Source organism: Grammomys surdaster, unplaced genomic scaffold, assembly GCF_004785775.1.
Source record: "Grammomys surdaster isolate TR1022 unplaced genomic scaffold, NIH_TR_1.0 125504, whole genome shotgun sequence".
Classification (NCBI taxonomy): Eukaryota; Metazoa; Chordata; class Mammalia; order Rodentia; family Muridae; genus Grammomys; species Grammomys surdaster.
In genome coordinates this window covers 519,609-543,210 of record NW_021620360.1, presented here as the reverse complement: position 1 = coordinate 543,210, position 23,602 = coordinate 519,609, and the positions used below count along the sequence as shown (strand labels likewise).

The following is a 23,602-nucleotide window of genomic DNA, read 5'->3' as shown; positions in this document are numbered from 1 at the left end:
GGGGGGGGTGGTCTTCTGTCTCTCTGCTTCATTACTTGCATCCGGTGATCTGCACCATCTTATCAGGTCTTCATTCAGGGCAATGTAATCATGGATTATCTAGGCGAGCTGCCAGTATTCACGGAGGAGGCTCCCGTCCGACCCCAAGTCACAGCCATACCAGTGGTGGATGGTGTGAGGACCTGCGGGATTCAACAGTCAACCATGCCCGCCCATCCTTCCGTAGGAATCCCCTCAATTAAAGTGAAACTGGGTCCCAGGTCAAGGGTCTCCGCGGGTCCCACAGGCTGGGGAGAACCTCGGACTTGGGTCACACAGCATCTCAATCATGTCCATAGTGAAGCAGAGTGGTCATGACCTCCGACCCGAGGTCACTCACCGCCCTCGCTCTGGTTGAAATAGCCGAGCAGGGTCCTCATGTCCACTCCGAGCTTCTGCTCCTCACTCTTGACACTCTGTGTCTCCCGCTCCCAATACTCCGGCTTCTCCTGCTCCACCTGCAGCGCGCGCGGCTCCTGTCGAAGCACAGGAACTGCGAACTACGTACGTGTCCTCCGGGTAGCTCAACGCGATGAACCCGGACTCCCCGAGGCAGGGCCGTGAAGTGGCGGTGATGAAATATGTAAACAAGTGTGAGCCTGGGGGCGGGTGCGCGGGCCGGGAGGGGAGCAGGGCACGGGGCTCGGGACGCGGGTGGAGAAGGGGCGGAGGGTCCAGTGGGCGACGCGGGGACGCGGCTTCCGTCCTGCAGATCTAGAGATGCAGGGCACCTTTCATTACAGCGGATCTATGCAGACTTTACAACCAATGCCCTGGTTGTTTTTTCAGGATCAAGTGGGGGTGATACCAAGGACAACTGCTTATATGATAAAGTTTAATTAATCACACTAAAATTGACTGCTGTTTGAGATCATTCTAAGATGATGTAGGGTGAGGTGGGTTCCCATGACTGGGGTCAGGGTTCTTGTCTTCCCAGACTAGCATTCCCTGGAGACTGGTGGCATGCCTGCTCAACTCAGCACCAGGAATCCCAACCCTACCTCAGCTCAGTGTGCAACAAAATTTTCAAGTAACCCCTGGGATGGAAGCAGTTTCAATCTTAGTTAGATGGAGAAGTTGGAAGATTGTTCAGTAACAAGCCTCTGTGTCTTCCATATAACAAACTACTTTCCTAAGTAGTTGACAAATATCACCTGGGCAGGTGAAAAACATTAGTCACTAAACCATTAGTCACTAAACCATCAGTCGTAGACTGCACACTGCACTTCATACAACACATGATTTTTTTACTTTGTTTTTTGTTTTTTGTTTTTTTGAGACAGGTTTTCTCTTTATAGCCCTGGCTGTCCTAGAACTCACTCAGTAAACCAGGCTGGCCTCGAACTCAGAAATCTGCCTGCGTCTGCCTCCCAAGTGCTGGGATTAAAGGTGTGTGCCACCACTGTCCCACATGAGCCATGCCTTAAACTGCCTTAATTTTCCTTTCTCTACATTTTGATGTGTACAGGGACTTCACAGTCCTGTGAGTTTCAGTTTGTAACTCTCCATAATGTTTAACTGTATGGCATGAGGGCATCTGTCTCAGTTTCCTTTCCCATTGCTTTGAAAAAATACTCGGACACACACAAGGGAGGAAGTGTACATTTGGCTCACAGACCCATGGAGCAGCTGGTTCCAGTACATCCAGTCAGGGAGCAAAAATCTCCAAAGGCAGTGATTTCTCCATTCTATGCAGTGTTGTTGGGTTCTGGATGGAAGCTGAGAAAACTCACTTCAGAGACAGAAGCTTTAAAATGAAAGCTTTATATTCTGAGTGCTCAGGGAGGTGGCCAGTTCAGGATCTGAGCAGCATTGAGGGGAAGCTGTATTGCATATTTAGAGGGCAGAACAACAAAAAATGAGCAAGGTAGGTAGGGTGGTGTGGTGTGGGATGCAATGGGGACTAGGGAGAGTTCCAGGCCATCCAATCCTACTTTGACATGAGGGGCTAAGCAAGGGAGTATCTGTTGTAGACTGGACATTTCCTAAAACGCCTGTCTTCAAGACCCTTGACTCATCCTCATAGACATTTGGTCCAGAGCTCAAGGTGATAAAGGAACAAAAGCAGGCGAGCTGTGTGCTGTTAATGAAGTCTTGGCAGGCAAATGACTCTATTCTTACAATGTAGCCATCCTGATCATGATGACAGCAGGTTCTATATTCATTTGCTGGTTTATAGACAATTAAGAAAATATTTGGAGGGACAGAGTAGAAGCAGGTCCCCAAGTCTGGGAATGTGAACTCAGCTAGATCCTGGTAACAAAATGGGAGAGTTGTGGCAGCTGTGGTTGCTGGCAGTAGTTATGACTCCAGCCCAGGGCAAAGTTCTGTCCATATCAGGAAAGAGTCTTTTGAACTCAACCTAAAGAAGACAATGCCTCCCAGACATGCCAGAGAGCAAATTACTCTTGATAAAGTCCTCCAACTGTGCCTGTAGACTACTTTCCTAGGCTACTCTGGATACTGTCAAGTTGGAGATCAATTCAGACCATCACAGTCTCCTTTAACATTGACCTGAGTGAATTATTTCTTCAATCCTGCTGGTTTTTCTGAAGGTCAATTTCTGCTCTTCCTTTTGACTAAACTGCTTGTCCCCGCTGAGCTTGTCTCACTATCAACTTCTCTCCTGCCTCTACCTGCTTTCCTGGTGAGCCTGTTCACTCTCTGAGGGCTACAGGCAACACCTCTATAGATCTCAAATCTTTGTTTTTTCTATTCATAGTTTTGTAGAAAAATTTTGCAATTACCTGAAAACATACTAAGATAATTGTGGTAGAAACAGGAAATGTTCGTGGTTTGCAATAATGATATTTCTTCCACATTCACAGGGAAGGATTGGAAACCTGAGATCACTCCATGAGCAGGAACCACTGGGGCTCCAAGAAGAGGATCCAAGCCAAGGGCACAGCAGCCCTCCTGATAAACAGAGAGACTAAATCACCCCCACAGGTTCTCCAGCAGCACTGGACAAAAACATCAGAGGCTGCTGGGGTGACTGCAAAAGTCTGTCAGGGGTGATCAAGCAGGGGTGGGGGAAGCATTCTCAGGGACCACAGGCCCCAGTTTTCTTCCTGAGCCATGGGTAGATCAGATGGCCTTCAGGTTCTTGAGGGACAGATGCAGGAAAGTTTACTTTTCAGAAGTGGGGTTAGGAGTGAGAGTGGGGTCGGGGTGGGGTGGGTTTCAGTGGTGGGGGTCAGGTAGGGCTAGGGTTCAAAACAGGATTTTCCTCTCCTGGCTGTCCTGGAACTCCATGGTCAGTCTGGCCTCAAACTCAGAAAGCCATCTGCCTATGCATCCTGAGTGCCAGGATTAATAATGTGTGCTACCGTGCCTGGCTAGGGAACACTCCTTTATATCAGGGACATAGTCATTGTCCTCTACAACATGTCCAAAAAATACTGAATAAATTCTTAAAACATCTGAAAGTGCTGGCATTTCTGATTTTTTGGGGAATTGGATAAGAAGATGAAATAGAAGAGAGACCAAAAGAAGGAGTAGAGAGGAGAGAGTAGGAAGCAGGGTGGAGGGGGACAGAGTGGAGGGGAGCAGAGGGGAGAGAAGCAGAGTGGATGAGTCAGCCCTCAAACCTTTTGTCCTATCCTAGGCTGACACTTCCACTTTCCACTTTCTATTCGGGCTTTGAGCTCTGAGGGATACAAAGTTAGGGTCCTCAGTCCTTCTCATCTCTCCCCCCCACCCCGTTCCACTCCCCCTGTATTTACCAAGTTCCTAAAACTGCCTGGAAATACTCCAGAGCCTCAGAGATCCTGGAGCTTTGCACTGCCTGTGATCACAGAACAAACAGCTAGCTGCTTTGCAGTGAAACAGGGACACAGTAAAAATCACGTGTGGAGTGCTTCAGTTTTAGAGGAAGCAAAGCATTTCTCCATTCACGTCTCCAGACTGATTTCTCTGCACACAGTCAGTCCAGATGAGTGGAGTGGGTGCCTGAGGGGATGAGGAGGGTGTGGTCACACCTCCTGGCCAGGAGAGACTCTCTCTGTGGTCATTATGGTCAGAAAATGACAGCTGGAGCCAAAGCTGGAGGTCAGGGTAGAGGTCTGACTTCTCCAAGGGACATAAGAAGGTTTCTCTCATTGACACAGAGTCTCTGCTGTGAGTTCAGGCCAGGGTGAGTGAGGGCTCTTAATACACACACAGGAGAGAGGTTCAGTTGGTCCTCATAGCAGGGTGGGGATGGGTTTACCTTTCCCTTGAACCTTCTGTCTGTCCTGGTTCCAGACAGATGAAAAGCTGAGCCAAATCAGGGCTGACAGGTAAGTCCCTGTCACCCGAGAAACCACTGTTGTGCCACTGCTGCATGGGCACAGCCACACAACTTTTAAGGAACTTAGAAAATAAAATAAAACACGGTTTTAGCACCAAGATACTGACTCTAAAGTTTAAAGCTCACCTAGTAATGATACAGTCTAAAAAATTCTTGATCTTTTTTTTTTCCTCTGCCAGTTGACTTACAAGTCAGGAAAAATCTCAAGGGCAACTAGCAGCAGGAGAGAAATTTCCAGCATCGCAAACAGAAAAAGCAGTTGAAGAAAGCTGTTTATTGTGGGGGAGGAAATACAAGTAGGGGACAGGTGGGAAAGTCTCTCTGGGTCTGCAGGTCTTTCTCTACTCAGTCCCAGGTCCTCCTCACTTATACTCAATCAACAGTAAGGGAACTGAAGGGTGGGTAAGGTATGGCTAAAAGGGCAGACAGTTGTCAGGCTGGCCTGGGGTAGTGAAGTTGTGGGCTGATTCCTAGGGACAGTACCTTGCCACAAGCCATCCTTCTGAGAACCCTCTTGCCCTTTGCACTCAGCTACAGCCAGACTCCATTCTGTGCCCACACTACTCCTGACTCTTGGTATATGGGATAGGGTGGTGTGGGTGGGTGGGTAGGTGAGGGAGGTGAGGATGTGGTCACACCACTCTATATCCCATAATGGTCATAAAATGAATTGGAGCAAAAGCTGGTGTGTTTTGTTTCTTTGTTAGTTTGTGTTGTTGTTCTTGGTGGTGGTGGTGGTGATGTGTGTGTGTGTGTGTGTGTGTGTATTTGTGTGAAATTACTTTATGCTGGTGGAGAGTGCGGGTGTGTGCATGCATTCTAACAAGTGCTTGTGACAGTCTCAGAACAATTTTCAAGAGACCTGCTTCTTTCTTCTTGTGGATTCCTGAGATCAAACTCTGGTCCTTAGGCTTGGTAGCAACTGCCTTTTTTTTTTTTTGATGGCCCTCTCTATTGTTTTTATTTAATTATTTGATGTGAATGGCTTCCTTTCAGAGATCTCCAGTCAGAGAATGAGGAGGGCTGTAACTCTTTTAAGCTGAAAAAAGTGACTATGCCCAAGGAGAAGTAGTTCATGTACTTCGTAAGTGGATCCACCCATAGGGCCACAAGAACCTAATAGATGGTAAAGATACAGAACGTGAGTCATAACAAGGTACTGATAAGTTATGTTAGTTAAGTTACGGTTAGTTAAGGTAGGTAAGGGCTCCTCCTGACCATATCTGGCAGGTTGAGGGCGGATCAAGGTAGTCTGACTAATATCTCGGCTGCTGGAGTGACATTACCTAGATAATAAATTACAGACTGCACATTTCACTTTGTGCAGCACAGGGCAAGAGTTCTGCAGGGATCCCTGGGTCCTGTTATCTATAGCTGTTCTAGCGTAGGTTAGAAGGATCTTGTCTTCACAATGAACCAGAGCCTCTTCTCCTTGGTAAGCAGATCTGGGGTCTACATCAGGTGGGAAAGCCAGGAAGAGATGGTTTGGGGAGATGACAGGTCAAACTTCCATGTACCTGAGCTTTCATTATTTATGGACTCAGAGTGGGATGGAAAGGCCTGAGCTGGGTCCTGGGAGTGTTGAATTTCTCCTAGAGGAGGACAGCACTTGTTTTCTGTAACCACCATTGAGTGGCAGGGCTCAGTTCTCATACTCTTGCCCTTTCTTGTCCTGGAGATCTGAGCCTCACTTTCTATACAGAAGACACCATGGGCATTCTCAATAAATTGGGTGGTCCTCTAAGGTCAATCTTGCAGTGTACCACATACCTCCTTGTCTATTTTAAAAGGTGGCTCTTTAATTTTCAATTGTATAATGCTGTATGAAAGTCCTTGTGGGGGATGGGTCTATGCAATGCATATTGAGTGATCATGGTGGCCTCCACTGTCCCTATGGAAAGTCAGACTCCTGCTCCTTTCTTCCCTAAACTCAGTTGTTGATTTAAGAACTTCCTTCTTGGGGACAGAGCTGCGTGGAGGTGGGGAGCAGGGGTTGGGGGTATGGCGGGTAGGGGCGGAGCATGATGAAAGGTGGTGGGGTAGCATGGGGGCGTGGCTCATTAGGATGGAGCAGGGCGTGGTGATAGCAAGTTAGACTGGCTAGGAAGCCCTAGCTAGGCCAGTGAGCACTCCCCAAAACAAGCACCTAAAGAAATGTTCAACATCTTTAGTCATCAAGGAAATACAAATCAAAACAACTCTGAGATTGCACCTCACACCAGTCAGAATGGCTAAGATCAAAAACTCAGGTGGTAGCAGATGCTGGCCAGGATGTGGAAAAAGAGGAACACTCCTCCATTGTTGGTGGGATTGTAAGCTAGTACAACCATTCTAGAAATCAGTCTGGTGGCTCCTCAGAAAACAGGACATAGCATTACCTGAGGACCCAGCTATACCACTCCTGGGCATGTACCCAGAAGATGCGCCAACATATAACAAGAACATATGCTCCACTATGTTCATAGCAGCCTTATTTATAATAACCAGAAGCTGGAAAGAACCCAGATGTCCTTCAACAGAGGAATGGATGGAGAAAATGTGGTACATTTACACAATGGAGCATTACTCAGCTACTAAAAACAATGAATTATTGAAACTTTTAGGCAAATGGATGGAACTAGAAAATATCATCTTGACTGAGGTAACCAAATCTCAAAAGAACAAACATGGTATGCACTCACTGATAATTGGATATTAGCCCAAAAGCTCACAATATCCAAGAAACAACTCACAGACCACTTGAATCTCATGATGAAGGAAGACCATAGTGTGGGTGCTTTGGTCCTTTGTAGAAGGAGTAACAAAATACTCATGGGAGCAAATATGGAGACAAGGTGTGAGACAGAAACTGAAGGAGGGGTCGTCTGGAGACTGTTCCACCTGGGTATACTTCCCATGTGCAGTCACCAAAGGTAGACGCTGTTGTGGATGCCAGGGCATGCTGACAGGAGCCTGATATAGTTGTCTCCTTAGAGGTCTGCCAGAGCTGACATATACAGAGGCAGATGCTCACAGCTAACCATTGAACTGATCATGAGGTTCCTAATGGAGGAGTGAGAGAGAAGACTGAAGGAGCTGAAAGGGTTTTTGACCTCATGGGAAGAGCAACAGTACTAACCAACCAGTGCTCCCAGGGTCTAAACTACCAGCCTGGGAGCACAAAGGGAGGGACCCATGGCTCCAGCTGTATATGTAGGGGAGGATGGCCTTGTTGGGCATAGGTGGGAGAGGAGGTCCTTGGTCCAGTGAAGGCTGGATGCCCAGTGTAGGGGAATTTGAAGGTGGGGATGTGGGAGTGGGTGGGTGGGTGGGGTCACATCCTCATAGAAGCAGGAGGAGGGGGGATGGGATAGGGGGTTCCTGGGTGTGTGTGTGGGGTTGGGGAAAGGGGATAACATCTGAAATGTAAATAAAATGTCAGATAAAAAAAGAAAGAAAAAAAGCTTCCTTCTCAGGGACAGAGCTCTGGGAAGGCCTGGCTGGGTTGGGGGGAGGTTGCTGGGGTGAGTGTGGGTGTGGGGTAAGGGGAGGCTAACTAGGCTGGCTACCAAGCCCTAGCAGAGGCCAGTGAGCAGGACCCTAGGGAGGCTGGCTAGCATGCCCCTAACCTGGCTGCCAAGCAAGTACCTAGAGAGGACACCCTGCTGGATGCTGTGGCTGCAGTGATGTGAGGCTTCTCAGCTGCCCAAGGACAGACTTCCTGGCAGCGACTGACAGACATGGAGGTTAGGACAGAGGACCATCTGCCAGCAATCCTGTAGCTCAGTCACCTGGGAAGAGAAATCCTAAACAGATAAGAAGAACTCATTCAGTTTGGGACACCATTTGCGGATGGAAATGGCAAATGGACTGTCATACCAGACTTCCATCCTGTCCTGCCTTCTGTCCTTTCAGTCCTTTCATGTTGATATTCTGGGTTTGGACAGTGCTGGAAAGACAACAGTTTTATTCAGGCTGCAGTTCAAGGACTCTGTAAATACCATACCTACCAAAGGACTTAACACTGAGAAAAGTAAGGTAACCTTGGACAATTCTAAAACAGTCACCTTTCACTTCAGGGATGTAGGTGGGCAAGAGAAATTAAGACCACTGTGGAAGTCATATGCCCATTGCACAGATGGCATTGTGTTTACGGTGGACACTGTTGATGGTGAGAGAATGGAAGAAGCTAGGTCTCAACTTCATAAAATAAGTAGGATATCAGAAAATCAGGGAGGCCCTGTGCTTTTAGTTGCTAACAAAAAAGACAGGAGGAACTTGCTCTCTCTCTCTCTCTCTCTCTCTCTCTCTCTCTCTCTCTCTCTCTCTCGTTCTCTCACTCTCTCCCTCTCTGAGATTGAGAAGCTGTTAGCAATGGGTGAACTGAGCTCATCCACTCCGTGGCATTTGTAGCCACCTGTGCAATCCTAGGAGATGGGCTAAAGGAAGGACTTGAGAAACTACATGATATGATAATTAAAAGAAGAAAGATGTTGCAGCAGCAGAAAAAGAAGTGAAAATGCTGATACCTGTTATACATAGGTCTGGACTAGGTTTTCCTTGGTCTGACTTCTGACAAGCTGAAGAGTGTCTGCAGTCTGGTTTGCCTGTCTGCCCTCATGGATACTATTAAATCTTTGTTTTGTTGAACAGACAGATACCCAACTCTGTTGTCTTGTGGAAGATGAGTAAATGCAATGCTTCTTAAAGTGTGGTCTCTTCTCCCTGACCCACAAATCTTTTGGTACTACCATTTTGGGAAGCCAAAAAAGGCTGGAAATTGACCAGAAAACAATTTTGTGGAAATTTGACCTGAAGTTAGTGAAATAAAACTTTGAAGAGCAGCGGGGAGGAAAAAAACCCAAACAAACAAACTTCCTTCTCTGTGATGCAAGGGATGCTTTCCTAATTGATTTTTCTTTCTGCCCTTAGGACATCTCTCCCTTCAGGCTGAGACTCCTTTGGGTCTCCCAAAGTCCTAAGCTTTGGGAGACTGCAGCCATTGTGGTCACCACAGGAATGTTGGGAGGTGTAGCCCTCTGGCTGTGTTGGGTAGGTAGCCCTCTTAGTTTTTCCTTCACATCTATGGGAGAAACAGGAAAGGAACAGGAGCATGCAGGGGACAGTGGGTAATGGTGCTGAAGGGTATGTGAGGTGGAAAAGTTGTTCATGGTTTGCAATATTGATATTTCTATCTCATTTACAGAGAAAGATTGGAAACCTGAGATTACCCCATGAGCAGGAACCACTGGAGCTCCAAGAAGAGGATCCAAGCCAAGGGCACAGCAGCTCTCCTGATGAACAGAGAGACTAAATCACCCTTACAGGTTCTCCAGCAGCACTGGACAAAAGCATCAGAGGCTGCTAGGTGACTGCAAAACTCTGCAGGGGTGATCAAGCAGGGGTGGGGGAAGCATGCTCAGGGACCACAGGCCCCAGTTTACTTCCTGGGCCATGGGTAGATCAGATGGCCTTCATGTACTTGAGGGACAGATGCAGGAAAGTTTCTTTTCCAGGGGTGGGATTAGGGGTGAGGGTGGGGGTGGGGGTGGGACTTAGGGGTGAGGATGGGCGGAGGTGTTGCTCAAAACAGGGTTTCCCCCCCCCTGCTGTGCTGGAACTCCCTGTGTAGATTAGGCTAACCTCAAACTGCCTGTGCATCTTGAGTGCCAGGATTTAAAATGTGTGCTACTGTGCCTGGCTAGGGAACACTCATTTATATCAGGGACACAGTCATTGTCCTCTACTATGTGTCCAGAAAATACTGAATAAATTCTTAAAACATCTGAAGGTGCTGGCAGTTCTGTATTTTTTTTTTAAAGGAATTTGAAATAGAAGAGGAAATAGAAGAGAGGCCAAAGGAAGGACTGGAGGGGAGAGAGTAGGAGGCAGAGTAGAAGGGATCAGAGTGAAGGAGAGAAAAGTGGAGAAAAGCAGAGATGAAGGCTAGCAGGGAGGAAGGGAGCACAGTGGAGGTGAGAAGAGTGAAGGGGAGAAGAGTGGAGGGGAGAAGAGTGGAGGGGAGAAGAGTGGAGGGCAGGAGAGTGGAGAGTCATTTTCTGCAAAAGGCTAAGGAAAAAGGCATGTGCCAGTAGGCCATACTGAGTTGTAAGGGATCATAAAACCCAACACCGCTCTGCCCTGTTCCTCTCACCTGCACTCTGGACATCTTCCCCTCTGCCCTCCACATCCTGAGACAGCCTGTCCTTGTTGTTTCTCCTGCACTGAATCACATGAGTCTTTCCTGGTCAGTACACGTTCCTCAGGCCAGCAAAGCTGTATTATGTGTTAGTGTGTTTCAGAAGCAGAGACCTTACAGCACATATCTGGAACAGACACTATGGGCCGATGACAACGGACACAGCTCTGTCACCTGCTTGAGGAATGTATTTCCTCCACCTCAAACAGAGACAGTGACAGAAGACCAAGGATCCAAGGACAGTTAGGTGAACCTTGAGCTCCGTGGTTACTCATGGGAGCATGTGTGAGTCAGGAGATAATCACTGAGCAGCCCTGCCCAGTGTGCATGTCCACTCACAACAGCTGCATCACTGCAGTCCCCTGCACCGCAGCCAACAGCTCCCTTCAACAGTCCCTTCTTCTCCCTCAGGAAGCGCTGCTGGTTCAACCCTGACAGGGACTTGTTACATTGTGTAAACTCAGTGAGTCTGTAGCTTCTTGTGTTTCCTGAGCTTCCTTTGCCTCCTACTGGCTCCAGCACGGAATGTTTCAGTCTAAAGGAGAAAGTCAGGCAGTTGCCTCTCGCCAGCGCAGGAAATGTGTGTGGTTCAGGCAGCCAACTTCTATGAATCCTGGCTCCCCAAGGCCAGGCTGGGACATGATGGCAGTAGGGAAATAACACAGGGAGTGTGAGCCTGGGGACTGTAAGCAGTGAGACCCGACCTCCTCTCAGGACCTAGAGCACAGTACTCAGACCAGGAGGGCACAGGGCTCAAACAAATGAAAGAATGCAGGTGGAAAGGGGACAGATAATCTGCTGGGAAAGGCAGGGTTGCAGGTGCAGTCCTGGCTCCTCCTGGCAGAGGTCATTTCCCCCTGCACCCTGCGTTCACCTGTGGTGGTCTCAGTTGGGGCCAGGGCAGCCACCCAGCATAGAACAAACATGGAAAGTTAGGTCAGGCAGATCTAGAGGTACAGGGCACGTTTGATTCCTGCAGATCTGGGCAGACTTTACAACCAGTGCTGGCTAGGATGCTGGTTGTCTTTTCAGAATCTCACTTTCCAATGGAGGTGATAACTGTCAACTTGCCATCAGTGTCAGGACAGAAGGACCTCGCAGAGTTTGGGCGAGGTGAGTGAAACTAGGCAGATGGGGAAGAGCCTGCTAGGGCTACTCCATCCCACACCTCAATAGCAGGCTGTGCTCAGAACCCTGTGTTGCTTGACAGAGCACTGTTATGTTACCCTCCCCCCACACTCTCCTTAGTCTGGAGCTGAGAAGAGACCTACAGGCAAATCTTATTTCTGCATCTGCTTCCCCTTCCTAATCTTCTTTCCCTTCAAATAATAAGACCCCAAACTCTGGCTTTTTAATTTTTTAAAAAAAATATTATTATCTTTTTATTTTTATTCATATGAGTACAGTGTAGCTGCCTCAGACACACCAGGAGAATAAATCAGATCCCACTACAGATGGTTGTGAGCCAACACATGGTTGCTGGGAATTGAACTCAGGACCTCTGGAAGAGCAGTCAGTGCTCTTAACTGCTGAGCCGTCTTTCCAGTCCTGACTTTACAAATTTTATTTCATTCACTGTATGAACATGTGAGTTCCTCTGTGTGCGTGTGTGTGTGTGTGTGCGCGTGAGAGAGAGAGAGACAGAGACAGAGACAGAGAGACAGAGAGAGAGGAGAGAGAGACAGAGAGAGAGACAGAGAGAGAGAGAGACTGTCTGTATGTATGTATGCATGTGTTCCCAGCCATCTTCTGGCCTCAGCACAGATGTGAAGGTCAGAAAGAAACTTACAGAAACTCATTCTCTCCTTCCCCTGTGTGGGTCTCAGGGATAGCATTGGTGGCAAGTGCTTTCCCCACTGAGATACCTGAGCTTGTCTTCCAAGCTCCATAGGTGTTTTCCTTAGAGCTGGAGAAGTTGTCCTTCAAGCACCAGAGACCAAGTTCTAGGTTTACCTAGGACACCCACTTATATGATAAGATTTAATTAGTTAATCACACTAAAAATGACTACTGGTTAATGTCATTCTAAGATGATGTAGGGTGAGATGGTGTCCCATGACTGGGGGTCAGTGTCCTCCTTGTCCACCCCAGACTGGCATTCCCTGGAGAATGGTGGCATGCTTGCCCAACTCAGCACCAAGAATCCCAACCCTAGATCAGGATAGTGAGCAACAGAAAATTTGAAATAACCCCTGAGAGTTTCTATCTTAGAACCACAAACCACAAAGTTAGAAAAAGTGCGGAAGTGGTTCAAAAGCTTTGTGGGAGACATGGTGATCAACCAATGAAAGACTGAATATTTGGTTACTAATTATCTGCAGTCCACAGTTTTCATTGGATGGAGTCCCACTCACATATTCTAAAGAGGCTGACGAATATCGGGCACTGCTGGAGTGACATTACTTTTAGACAATCAGTTACAGACTGTACATTGCACTTCGTGCAGCACAGGGCAAGTGATCTGAAGTGATCGCTAGGTCCTGCTCTCTAGAGCTGTTCTAGAGCAGGTTGGGAGGATCTTGTCTTCACCATGAACCAGAGCCTTTTCTCCTTGGTAAGCAGATCTGGGGTCTATATCAGGTGGGAAAGCCAGGAAGAGATGGTTTGGGGAGGAGACAGGTCAAACTCCCATGTGCCTGAGCTCTCATTATTTAGGGACTCAGAGTGGGATGGAAGGACTGTTTTGGGTTCTGGGAGTGTTGAATTTTTCCTAGTGGAGGTCAGCATTTTTTTTTTCCTGTAGTCACCATTGAGTGGCAGGGCTCAGTTCTCATACTCTTGCCTTTTCTTGTCCTGGAGATCTGAGCCTTATTGCAGGACCCTCACTTTCTATATCAAAGACACCATGGGCACTCTCAACAAAGTGGGTGGTCCTCTAAGGCCAATCTTGCAGGGTACCACATACCTCCTTGTCTATTTTAAAAGGTAGCTCTTTAATTTTCAATTGTAGAGTGCTGTATGAAAGTCCTTGTGAGGGTTGGGTCTATGCAATTCATAGTGAGTGATCACGGTGTTTCCCCCTGTCCCTCTGGTAAAGCAGACACCTGCCCCTTCCTTCCCTAAACTCAGCTGTTGCTTTAAGAGCTTCTTTCCCGGGAACAGAGCTGGGGGGGGGCGGGGGGAGCTAACTAGGCTGGCTAGCAAGTCCCTAGTAAGGCTAGCCAGCATGCCTCTAGGGAGGCTGGCTAGCATGGCCATAACCAGGCTGTTCATAAGGATCGCACCCTGCTGGATGCTGTGTTGCAGGGATGTCAGGCTTCTATGCTGCCCAAGAACAGATTTCCTGACAGCCGCGGAGGCTAGGACAGAGGATCATCAGCCAGCAATCCCGTAGCTCAATAATCCAGGAAAAAAAATCCTAAGAAGACAAGAAGAACTCGTTCAGTTTGGAACACCATTTGCAGCTGGAAATGGCAATGGTGAATGTCCTGGGGGCTCTGAGAACTCGGTGACAGCGACAGCGGCAGTGGCAAAAGTGGCAACAGAGGCAGAGCCCAAAGTGTTCCTGGAAACACCAGAGAAGGGAAGGTGGGGTTAGAGGTCAGGGTGGGGGTGGGACTTAAGGGTGAGGATGGGGCAGAGGCGGTGCTCAAAACAGGGTTTCCCTCCTGGCTGTGCTGGTGGAACTAACTCCCTGTGTAAATCAATCAGGCTAGCCTCAAACTCAGAAAGCTGTGCATCCTGAGTGCCAGGATTAAAAATGTGTGTTACCGTGCCTGGCTAGGGAACACTCCTTTATATCAGGGACATAGTCATTGTCCTCTACAACATGTCCAGAAAATACTGAATAAATTCTTAAAACATCTGAAGGTGCTGGCAGTTCTGTATTTTTTATTTTATTATTATTTATTTTATTTTATTTTATTTTTGGAATTTGACAATAAGAGGAAATAGAAAAGGGGCCAAAGGAAGGACTGGAGGGCAGAGAGTAGGAGCAGGGTGGAGGGGGCAGAGTGAAGGAAAGCAGAGGTGAAGGCTAGCAGGGAGGAAGGGAGCACAGTGGAGGTGAGAAGAGTGTAGGGGTGCACAGAGGGCAGGAGCAGAGTGGAGAGGAGGAGAGTGGAGAGAACCAGCGGGGATGAGTCAGCAGCGGCAAACCTTTTGTCCTTCTTCTAGGCTAACAGCTCCACTTTCCTCTTTATAATCTTGCTTTGAGCTCTGAAGGATACAAAGTTAGGGTTCTCAGTCCTCCTTCTCTCTCTTTGGGGGAGGGCCCTCTCCCTCCCTCCGTGTTTACCAAGCTCTCTCTAGCCTGGAAATCCTCCAAATCCTCAGAGATCCTGAAGCTTTGCCCTGCCTAGGATCACACCAGAAACAGCTAGCTGCATTGTAAGGAATGCAGTAACAATCACTTGTGATGGCTCCAGTTTAAGGGGGGGGGGGTGGATCCTTTCCCCTCCCCAGACTGGTTTCCATGCCCTGCAGCACTCCTGACAGTCAGTACACTCAGGCAGAGTGGGTGGGTGGAGGATGAGGTGGGTGTGCTCACTCCTCCTAGCCAGGGACACTCTGTGTTCATTATGGTCAGAAAATGACAGGTGGGGCAAAAGCTGGAGGGTGTTCTTTGCTTGTTTGTTTGTGTTGTTGTTGGTGGTGGTGTGTGTGAAATTACATCGTGTTGGTGGGGAGTCAGGGTGAGTGTGTGTATTCCACCATACATTTGTGACAGCCTCAGAACAAATTTCAAGAGACAGTCTTCTTCCTTCCTGTCAATCCCTGGGATCAAACTCTGGTCTCGCTGCTGCCTGCCGCCTGCGGGCTGATCAACTCGGCTGTAATCTGGGCTCAGCCTTCAGCAGCCTGCAGAGCAGCTCAGGGGAGCCTGAGAGATCCGTGGAGGCTCTGATTCGAAGGGCAGGTCCATGGAAAGATGTTTTTAAAAAGTGAACTCAGGAAACTGGAAGGAAAGATGACTGAACAGAGTTAGGTGCCCAGGGGAGAATGATAAAATTGAGGACGGACAGACGGATGCTATGGTCAACGCTGGGTCAGAAATGGCGCGGAAGTCCAAAGTTCATGGTGCTGACTACAGAGGGTTGGTCGTAGTAGCCAAGCAGGGTCCTCTGGTTCACTAGAAAAGTCTGCTCCTCATTCTTGGCTCTCTGTGTCTCCGGCTCCCAATGGTCCTGGCCCCTCCTGCTCCACCCAAGACAAATGCGGCTCCATCCTCAGAGTCTCCGCGTTGCTGTCTAAGTGCAGGAACTGGTTGTTCTTTATGTAGCAGACTTCCATGTACCGGGGCTCCCCGAGGCTGGTGTGGAAATACCGCATCAAGTGTGATCCTGGGGAGGGCATGCGGTGAAACCCCGACATCTTACAGAGACCCCGGGGCGGAGCTCTGGCCCGGAGGGGAGTTGGGTGCGGGCTCGGGAAATGAGTTCAGATGGGGGTTGAGCTAAGGTCCATGTCGGATGGACGCATTTACTAAGCATTTACGCTGTTTCCCCATTTCTGCCTGACCGCCCCTCCTCCCGGAAGAGGCTGATTCCCTCCCGACCCCCCCACTCACCAGCGCGGGTCTGTGTAGGGTATCAGGTTAGCTGCCAGCAGCAGGAGCAAAGCTCAGGGTGCCATCAGGCAGATCTAGAAATTCAGAGCGCGTTTGATTCCTGCAGATCTGAGGGGACTTTACAACCAGTGCCCGCAGCACCGAGTGGAAGTTCCAAATGCGTGCTGCTGAGGGTGACACCGTGGTCCATGCTGTAGCCAGAAACTGCGTGGAAGTCCAAAATGTGTGCTGCTGACTATAAAGGTATGGATGACTCCAGGCTCATAGCTGAGAATGAGAGACATAGAAGACTTCTGTGACAAACTTTTTCTCATCGCCCTCTTTAAAAAAAAAAAAAAAGGACAGGAAGTCGTTGAAAACTTAAAAATTGTGGTAAGGATGCTGACATGTATACCTCTTCACAGTTGATGGCTTCCATGGGGGTGTGGTGAGGAAGGAATCAGGTATCTTTAAGCTCTCTGGGCACTGAGAGTTTGACAATGCTTTAGTGAGCATATGGGCAACACAAATTAGACTTTGTATTTTTCTTTTTTTTTGTTTTGGGGGTGGTCATTAGGGGGGGTCAGCTTGGAGGACTGGGAAGTGAACGGGATTGTGGCACATCATGTGAAATTTCCAAATAATCAATAAAGACATTAAGTTAGAAAAAGAGAGAAGTAGAGTCCTGGTGAGTCAATTTTGATAAGATTGTACTCCGAATAGCTTTCCAAAGCTTTGAATTTGAGGGCAGCGTAACTGGAAGCTTCCTTTGATCATGGAACATGGGCAATTGAGGTATGGACCTTGGCATTAGTGTCCGGTAAGAGGAAGAATTGAGTGCCATGGAAAATGGCATGGCCAACTGAACTAACATGTAGGTCCCATACCCAGTCAGGTGGTGGGCTACGGACAAGGCTCCCTTGTTCATAGCATCCTCATAGGTCAGTTTGGGAGGCACCAAGTGCAGAATAATTGCATCTCTGTTGTTGTCTTCATGTGGGTGCAGACTTTGAGATCTTTCACAGGGCAAGGGAATCCTTCCCTGACTGGTAAGACATGAGGAGTAACTCAGCTTTCCTGTAAATAAGGAAGGTTTTCCTGGTCAGGTCTACACAGCCAGAAGTAGAAGCAGCAGGCTTCTGGTGTGTCTTATTTCCTCATGCAGCCTGTGAGGAAGCTAGCACACAACTCACTCTGGCGACTGTGCTCCATCCAAAGGAACTACTTGGACCTGAGGACATCCTGCCATGCATGTGTATTGCAAATTTAATCCAGTTTGCTCAAGTACTCAATTTCTCATAACTTGTTTGTTTGTTTGTTTGTTTGTTTGTGTGTGTCTGTGTTTGCTTGTTTGTTTTTGCTTTATTTTTAGAGACAGTTTCTTTATGTAGCCCTGGGTATTGTGAAACTCACTCTGTAGACCAGGTTGGCCTCAAGTCAGAAATCTACCTGCTTCTGCCTCCCAAGTGCTGAGATTAGAAGTGTGTGCAACCACCATCTGGCATAACCAGATTTAAAAAAAATTATGTATTTATTTATTTAATTCTTTCATTCATTTAATGTATGTGAGTACGCTGTTACTCTCTTCAGACACAACAGAAGAGGGCATCGGATCTCATTGCAGATGATTGTTAGCCACCATGTGGTTGCTGGAAATTGAACTCAGGACTTCTAGAAGAGCAGTCAGTGCTCTTAACTGCTGAGCCAGCTCTTCAACCTGCATCATCAATTTTTTATACACTCAATTTTGAAAATTATTTTATGTTTAACAAACTTTAAGTTTACTTGTTTTCAGTTACTTTCTTCAGGCTTAACTTTGACAACATATGCAGAAGACTAAATACGGGAGATATAAATTGATCTCTCTGCAACTTTGAATTACATTTGTACTTAGCTTGAGTACGAATACAGTTCTGAGCACATAAGAACTGGATCATTTACAAGATGACAAATTATTTTTGTATATCTTAACTACAGCTTACAATAAATTGGTTACTTTTATATGATTAAAATTTCATAATTTTATCCCTGTTAAGTTTAAGATTTACAAAGTATAATTTTTGAATTGAAGATTCTTTAGTATCACAATAAATTTTTTTTTTGAGACAGGGTGTCTCTATTACATAGCTCTCACTATCCTGGAACTTTCAATGTAGACCAAACTAATCCGGAATTCACTGAGATCTGCTTGTCTGTCTTCCAAATGCTGGGATTAAAGATGAAGGGCTCGGGTGTCAAGATGAGTCTCCTCTGGAACCTTCCCCAGGGAAAGTGGAGATTTCTGGACAGAGGTGGGTGGCTCACTGCTCAGGCCTGTAGTTTCTGCATAGACCAATCTTGTCACTCTTGCTAACTTGCATAGTGCCAGAGACTTAGCAGGGATTCTCAGCGGTTCCAAATGCATCTCCTCCTTTTTTCTTGAGTCTTGTTACCTTCTCCACTTAGCTTGTTCTGGATACTTAAACCAATAGTTCTGGAAGGCACCCCCCACCCCTCTCTCTCTCTCTCCTTCTTTAAGAATATTTTTTAAAAAATAATGCCTTTTTAAAAAAAGATTTATTTATTGTGTGTATGTATTCAGTACACTGCCACTTTCTTCAGACACACCAGAAGAGGGTGTCAGATCCTGTTGCAGATAGGTTGTGAGCCACCATGTAGTTGCTGAGAATTGAACTCATGAAGAGCAGGTGGTGCTCTTAACCGCTGAGCCATCTCTTCAACCCCTGTCTCTCTTTCATATGTCGATCAGATATTTTCATCTGGCATTGTCAATGTCTCTTCTCCTCCACTTTGCTGGAGGTAGCCTCTCAGGCTCAAAGTACTACCCACACCCCTCATCAAGGCGGGACCTTGCCAGTACCATCTGGACTGGTCCCTCAAGCACTCACTTCCACCTTAAAACAAGAGTCTTGGGGTTTGTTGAAGTTCTCTGGGCTGGCATTCCACAGGCCAGAGCCCTCCCTACCCCACTTGCTCAGATTCTGGTCTCTGAGGTTAGCTCAGTGTAGGACCCTGGAGGCTGCTTGCTACAAGGACCACCCACTAGGGAGGAGCCCACTGGGTATGAAGTTACATTTCTCCAGGCAAGCACCTCAGCTTTTATTTTTGCTCTCTGCTATTGGGGTTTCAGAACCAGAGGCAAACTTATCTCTGACACTCATTTGCAGAAGCAGGGGTCCTCTCAGCTATAGCAGCAGACACTGGGCAGACAGGTTCCTACTATAGGCTGGAAATTCCTCACCTCTGTGCTGGTAGAGTGGATGGACAAAATATCAGCAAACACAGACCCAAGTGTCTCCAGCACATCCTACATTCTGATAATTGTAGAACAAAACAGCGCATGAGGCAGATGAACGGCTCAATTCCACCTCGATACCTTATTCTGGGGGTTGGGGGAGAAAAAGAGAAAACAAAAAAGAAAACAAAAAAACTTCTGGATCCGTCTAGAGAAAGTTAATATCTTTTGCAAATTTCAGTAAAATGGAAATGCTGAAGTTGAAATAGCAAAACCTAAGGAGGGTGGGGAGGGGAGACTAAAAGACAGAAAATTACAGAGGAGCTGGAGGGGTGGCTCAGTTGTTAAGAACACGTGTCTTGGGCTGGAGAGATGGCTCAGTAGTTAAGGGCACTGACTGCTCTTCCAGAGGTCCTGAGTTCAATTCCCAGCAACCACATGGTGGCTCACAACCATCTGTAATGGGATCTGATGCTCTCTTCTGGAGTGTCTGAAGACAGCAACAGTGTACTCATATACATAAAATAAATAAATAAATCTTAAATCTTGGCACCCAGAGCTGGAAGCCCATGACCACAGCTAACTTCAGCTCCATGGGATTCAATACCTTTCTTTAGCTTTTATAGTCACCTGGGCTCACATGTGCACACAATAAGAAATAATAAAAACAATTAAAAAAGAGTTCTCATAGATAAAAGTACTCTAACTGTAAAAAAAAGAAAGAAAGAAAAAAGGAAAGAAAAGAAAAAGAAAAAGAAAAGAATATTACAGGCAGGTATCACCTCAGATTGTAGACACAAGAATCTTTCTTGAGAGCCTGCTGAAAGTTCTAGCAGGGAACCATAGACCAGTCCGCCTATATTCATGGAGGTATTACTTGTCCTCTGAGCCTGCAGCTTGGGGATAAACGCAGGCTTGTGGAGAGGTGAGGAAGGAAGGGGACATCTGCTGAGCTAGCCAAATCAGTAGAATCAATCAACCATAGTGATCAATGGGTTGATAGATGTTGCAGGCTGATCAGCCTCATAACTACAAAATTCTTTCTTTCTTGCTTCCTTCCTCCATCCCTCTATTCCTTCCTCCTTCTGTTCCTTTTTTCTTCCCTTCCTTCTTTCTTTCCTTCCTTCTCTCCTTCCTTCCTTCCCTCCCTCCTTGTCCTCTTCCACCCCCTCCTAAAATCACTTATAGAAGAAAGATTTTCTTATGGTTTCAGAGGGAGAGGGAGGCATAATGTCGGGCAGCCAGGGTGCAAAGCTGAGAGCTCAAATCTTCAGTCATCCATGAACACTAAGGGCAGAGCAAACTGGAAATGAGTCAAGGTTGTAAACTCCCAAAGCTTGTCCTCAGTGACTTACTTCTTCCAGGAAGGCTGCAGTCTAAAAGTCCCAAGACTCCCCAACAGTACAACCAACTATGGGCCAAGAGTTCAAATGCTTGAACCTATGGGTGGCATTTCTGAATCACTGGACAATCGTGCCGCTATTGAGCCAATGGACACATCCTGTCTGAACGGTCACTATTACACGAGTGGACAGATCCCGCCTAGATGGTTGGTATTACAGCTCGCAGGGACTACAGCTGGGACAACTGTAGATAACACAGTGGCTTCCTTTCTATGACCACACACCCCTTCCTATCATCCCCCAACTCCTGATCATGCCACCATATTATGAGTCCATCAAGGGATTCATGACTGTTGGGTCACAGACTGCATGATCCAATCCCCAAACATCAGGAGGAAGCTTTCAGCTTGGTTTTGTGTGTGTGTGTGTGTGTCTTGTATTCAAAGTGTGCGGTGTCTTCAGAAGTTGAGTCTTAGCATCTATCTATGGTGGACAACCAACCAAGAACAATGGCACTAGCTTGTGCTGTCTTTGAAGCTTAGGTCGGGGGATGGGGGGTTCCCTGGCAATGGAGTTGTAGCGAGATATCCCACACACAGCAGTGGGATTCAGAGTTAAAGACCAGTGACTTCTGATGGCAGCATTATTTACTCATGTTCAAGCTCCTTTTTATTTAATTTTAGGATTTATTCCGGGGCTGGAGGAATGGCTCAGTGGTTAAGAGTACTGACTGTTCTCCCAGAGGTTCTGAGTTCAATTCCCAGCAACCACAGGGTGGCTCACAACCATCTGTAACAGGATCTGATGCCCTCTTCTGGTGTGTCTGAAGACAGCTACAATGTACTCATTTACATGAAATAAATAAAACAAATCTTTAAAAAAGATTTATTCTATTTTACATGAATGTGTGTTTTTGCCTGCTTGTAAATATATGTACCTTGAGTGTGCCACATTATAAAATAGTAGGTTTCTATACATTTAAGCTTTGGTTGATCTGGTATTTTGTTTATACCTCTGCCCCAACACCTGTTTTTATTCATTTGAGGTAGTGTTTGGCTATACCTATGCTGTGGGTACACTCCAGGCTGCTCTCAGATTGGTGATCCCATTATCTCTGCCTCCAGAGTTCTTGGGTTATAGACATGTTCCACTATGCCCATCTTGACAATCCAAGTCTTTTGAGGAGATTGATCAAATCTCATGAGGGACATGAGTCCTCATCATGTTTTCAGTTACCCAAAGAAATAAAAAAATATAAATGTCATTCAAAAATACAGATGTAGGGTATGGAGAGACGGTTCAGTGGTTAAGAGCACTTGCTGCTTTCCGAGAGAACCTAAGTTTGATTCCCAGCACCCACCTTGGGTGGATTATAACTGCCTGGCTGTAACTCCAGCTCCAGGGAAGGCAACACCCTCTTCTGGCTTCCATGGAGTACCCACACTCATGTCGTAGGCACACAGGTACACATCAGTAAAGGCATAAAATAAAAACTAAAATGAATAAAGATATACAAAAAGAATGCCTTTTGTTAATGAAGAAACATCAATTTTTTTAAGCACACACATCCATACAACATAAACAATGTGTTAATGCACTTACTTGAGTTTGCCAAAATTGTATAAAATGAATTAGAAATCTTTTAATAAGTTTCTGTAATGTATACTTCTAGTTCACATTCAGATTCTTGTTCTCTGTGTGGAAGTGAGGAGCTGCAGCTCAGGGCAGCATGGAGCTGACAGGATGCAGATGTTCCCTCCCGGCTGCCGGACTAGTGTAACTTTAATTTTTTTCAAATTCTATTTTTAAAGATGGCTTAAACACTTTAATTTTCTTTGGAACCCACCAGAGATAGTGGAAAAGAACTATAGGATGCAGGATAAGTGGACTTGTTTAGAGATTGTTCTTTGGAGCATCTCCTGTCTGTATTGTCTGGAAACCAGCGGCAGCTCTAACCACTTGCAAACGCATCAGGGATACACCAGCAGTCTGGTTTGGTAGAGTCTGGTTAGCAACATCTGTGACACAACCTAGCAGAGACAGGCAGGACTAGGCTCCAGTCAGCAGGAGGGACCAACAGAAACAGCAGAAGTTCTCAGCTATGCTTCACTCAGGGAAGCAAAGACCAGTGAAGACCCAAGACCCACAAGTGTTGCATAGCTAGCAGTACCAGGAAGCCAAGCTCTGTCTCGGTCACTCTGTGGAGTCCTATTTATACCCTCCAAACATGAGGTGTCCTCCATGGGCCTTGCCTCAGCAGGAGTCGTCCCTCAGCACAGGCATCCTATCAGCCAGAGTACATGAAAGTAGCCACAAACCGCAGCACACCACCAGCAGTTTTTTGGTTTGTTTCTCACATTGGAGTACCAACAAATGCAGCTCAACTATGCAATGTAAGGTAGACCAGTACATGCACGTTGTTAGCAAAAAATCCTTCATCATGTGTGCTTTCATGTGCTTGCTTTAGCAGAACATTCTCTCTCCTGTGTCTACTTCAGTGAAACATTCCTTCACCAGTCGGCTTTAGTCTTTCTCACCTGTGTCCACTTTAATAAAACATTTCATGTGTTTGCCCCAGCAAAACACCATCCAACTGACTTTCCAATGAACCCTGTCTTTCCACTTCAAACCAGGAAGGTTGGCTATAGAAGGGGACACAGGGCAGTGCAGCAACAAGGTCCTTAAATGGAGAGCAGGCTGGGCTCCACAGTTCTTCACTCTGAACCCAAAGGATCACAAGGAACTTCAGACACTGTTGTCTAAAGAAAACCGAGGACTCTAGACATCACAAGAGAGACCTGAACACAGTGTCTGTCACTCTGTCCACTCCAGGCTGCTGTCTTCATGCTAGAAAATGAGAGTCATGAACCATCACTCTGAAGACAACATTCCCACAACCCACCACTCACAGGGGATTCTGGGAGTCCCTGAACTCCCCAATCAGGCTCCAGAGTGTCACCTTTACATTCTCAGAGACAGACAGAGAGAGAGAGAGAGAGAGAGAGAGAGAGAGAGAGAGAGAGAGAGA

The 23,602-nt window shown here is 46.9% G+C and overlaps 2 protein-coding genes and 1 pseudogene across 4 annotated transcripts in view; 1 reads left to right on the top strand and 2 right to left on the bottom strand.

The window, feature by feature from the left end:
* Nucleotides 1-23,602, bottom strand: part of LOC114638045 (H-2 class I histocompatibility antigen, D-P alpha chain-like) — a 111,927-nt gene that overhangs the window by 65,628 nt on the left and 22,697 nt on the right. The gene's annotated exons all lie outside the window — the stretch shown is intronic.
* On the bottom strand, nucleotides 100-16,082 carry LOC114638052 (annotated as a pseudogene).
* On the top strand, nucleotides 8,168-8,722 carry LOC114638050 (ADP-ribosylation factor-like protein 4A). Its single transcript, XM_028786410.1, has one exon. It carries the CDS (start codon nucleotides 8,168-8,170, stop codon nucleotides 8,720-8,722), a length of 555 nt encoding a protein of 184 aa, XP_028642243.1.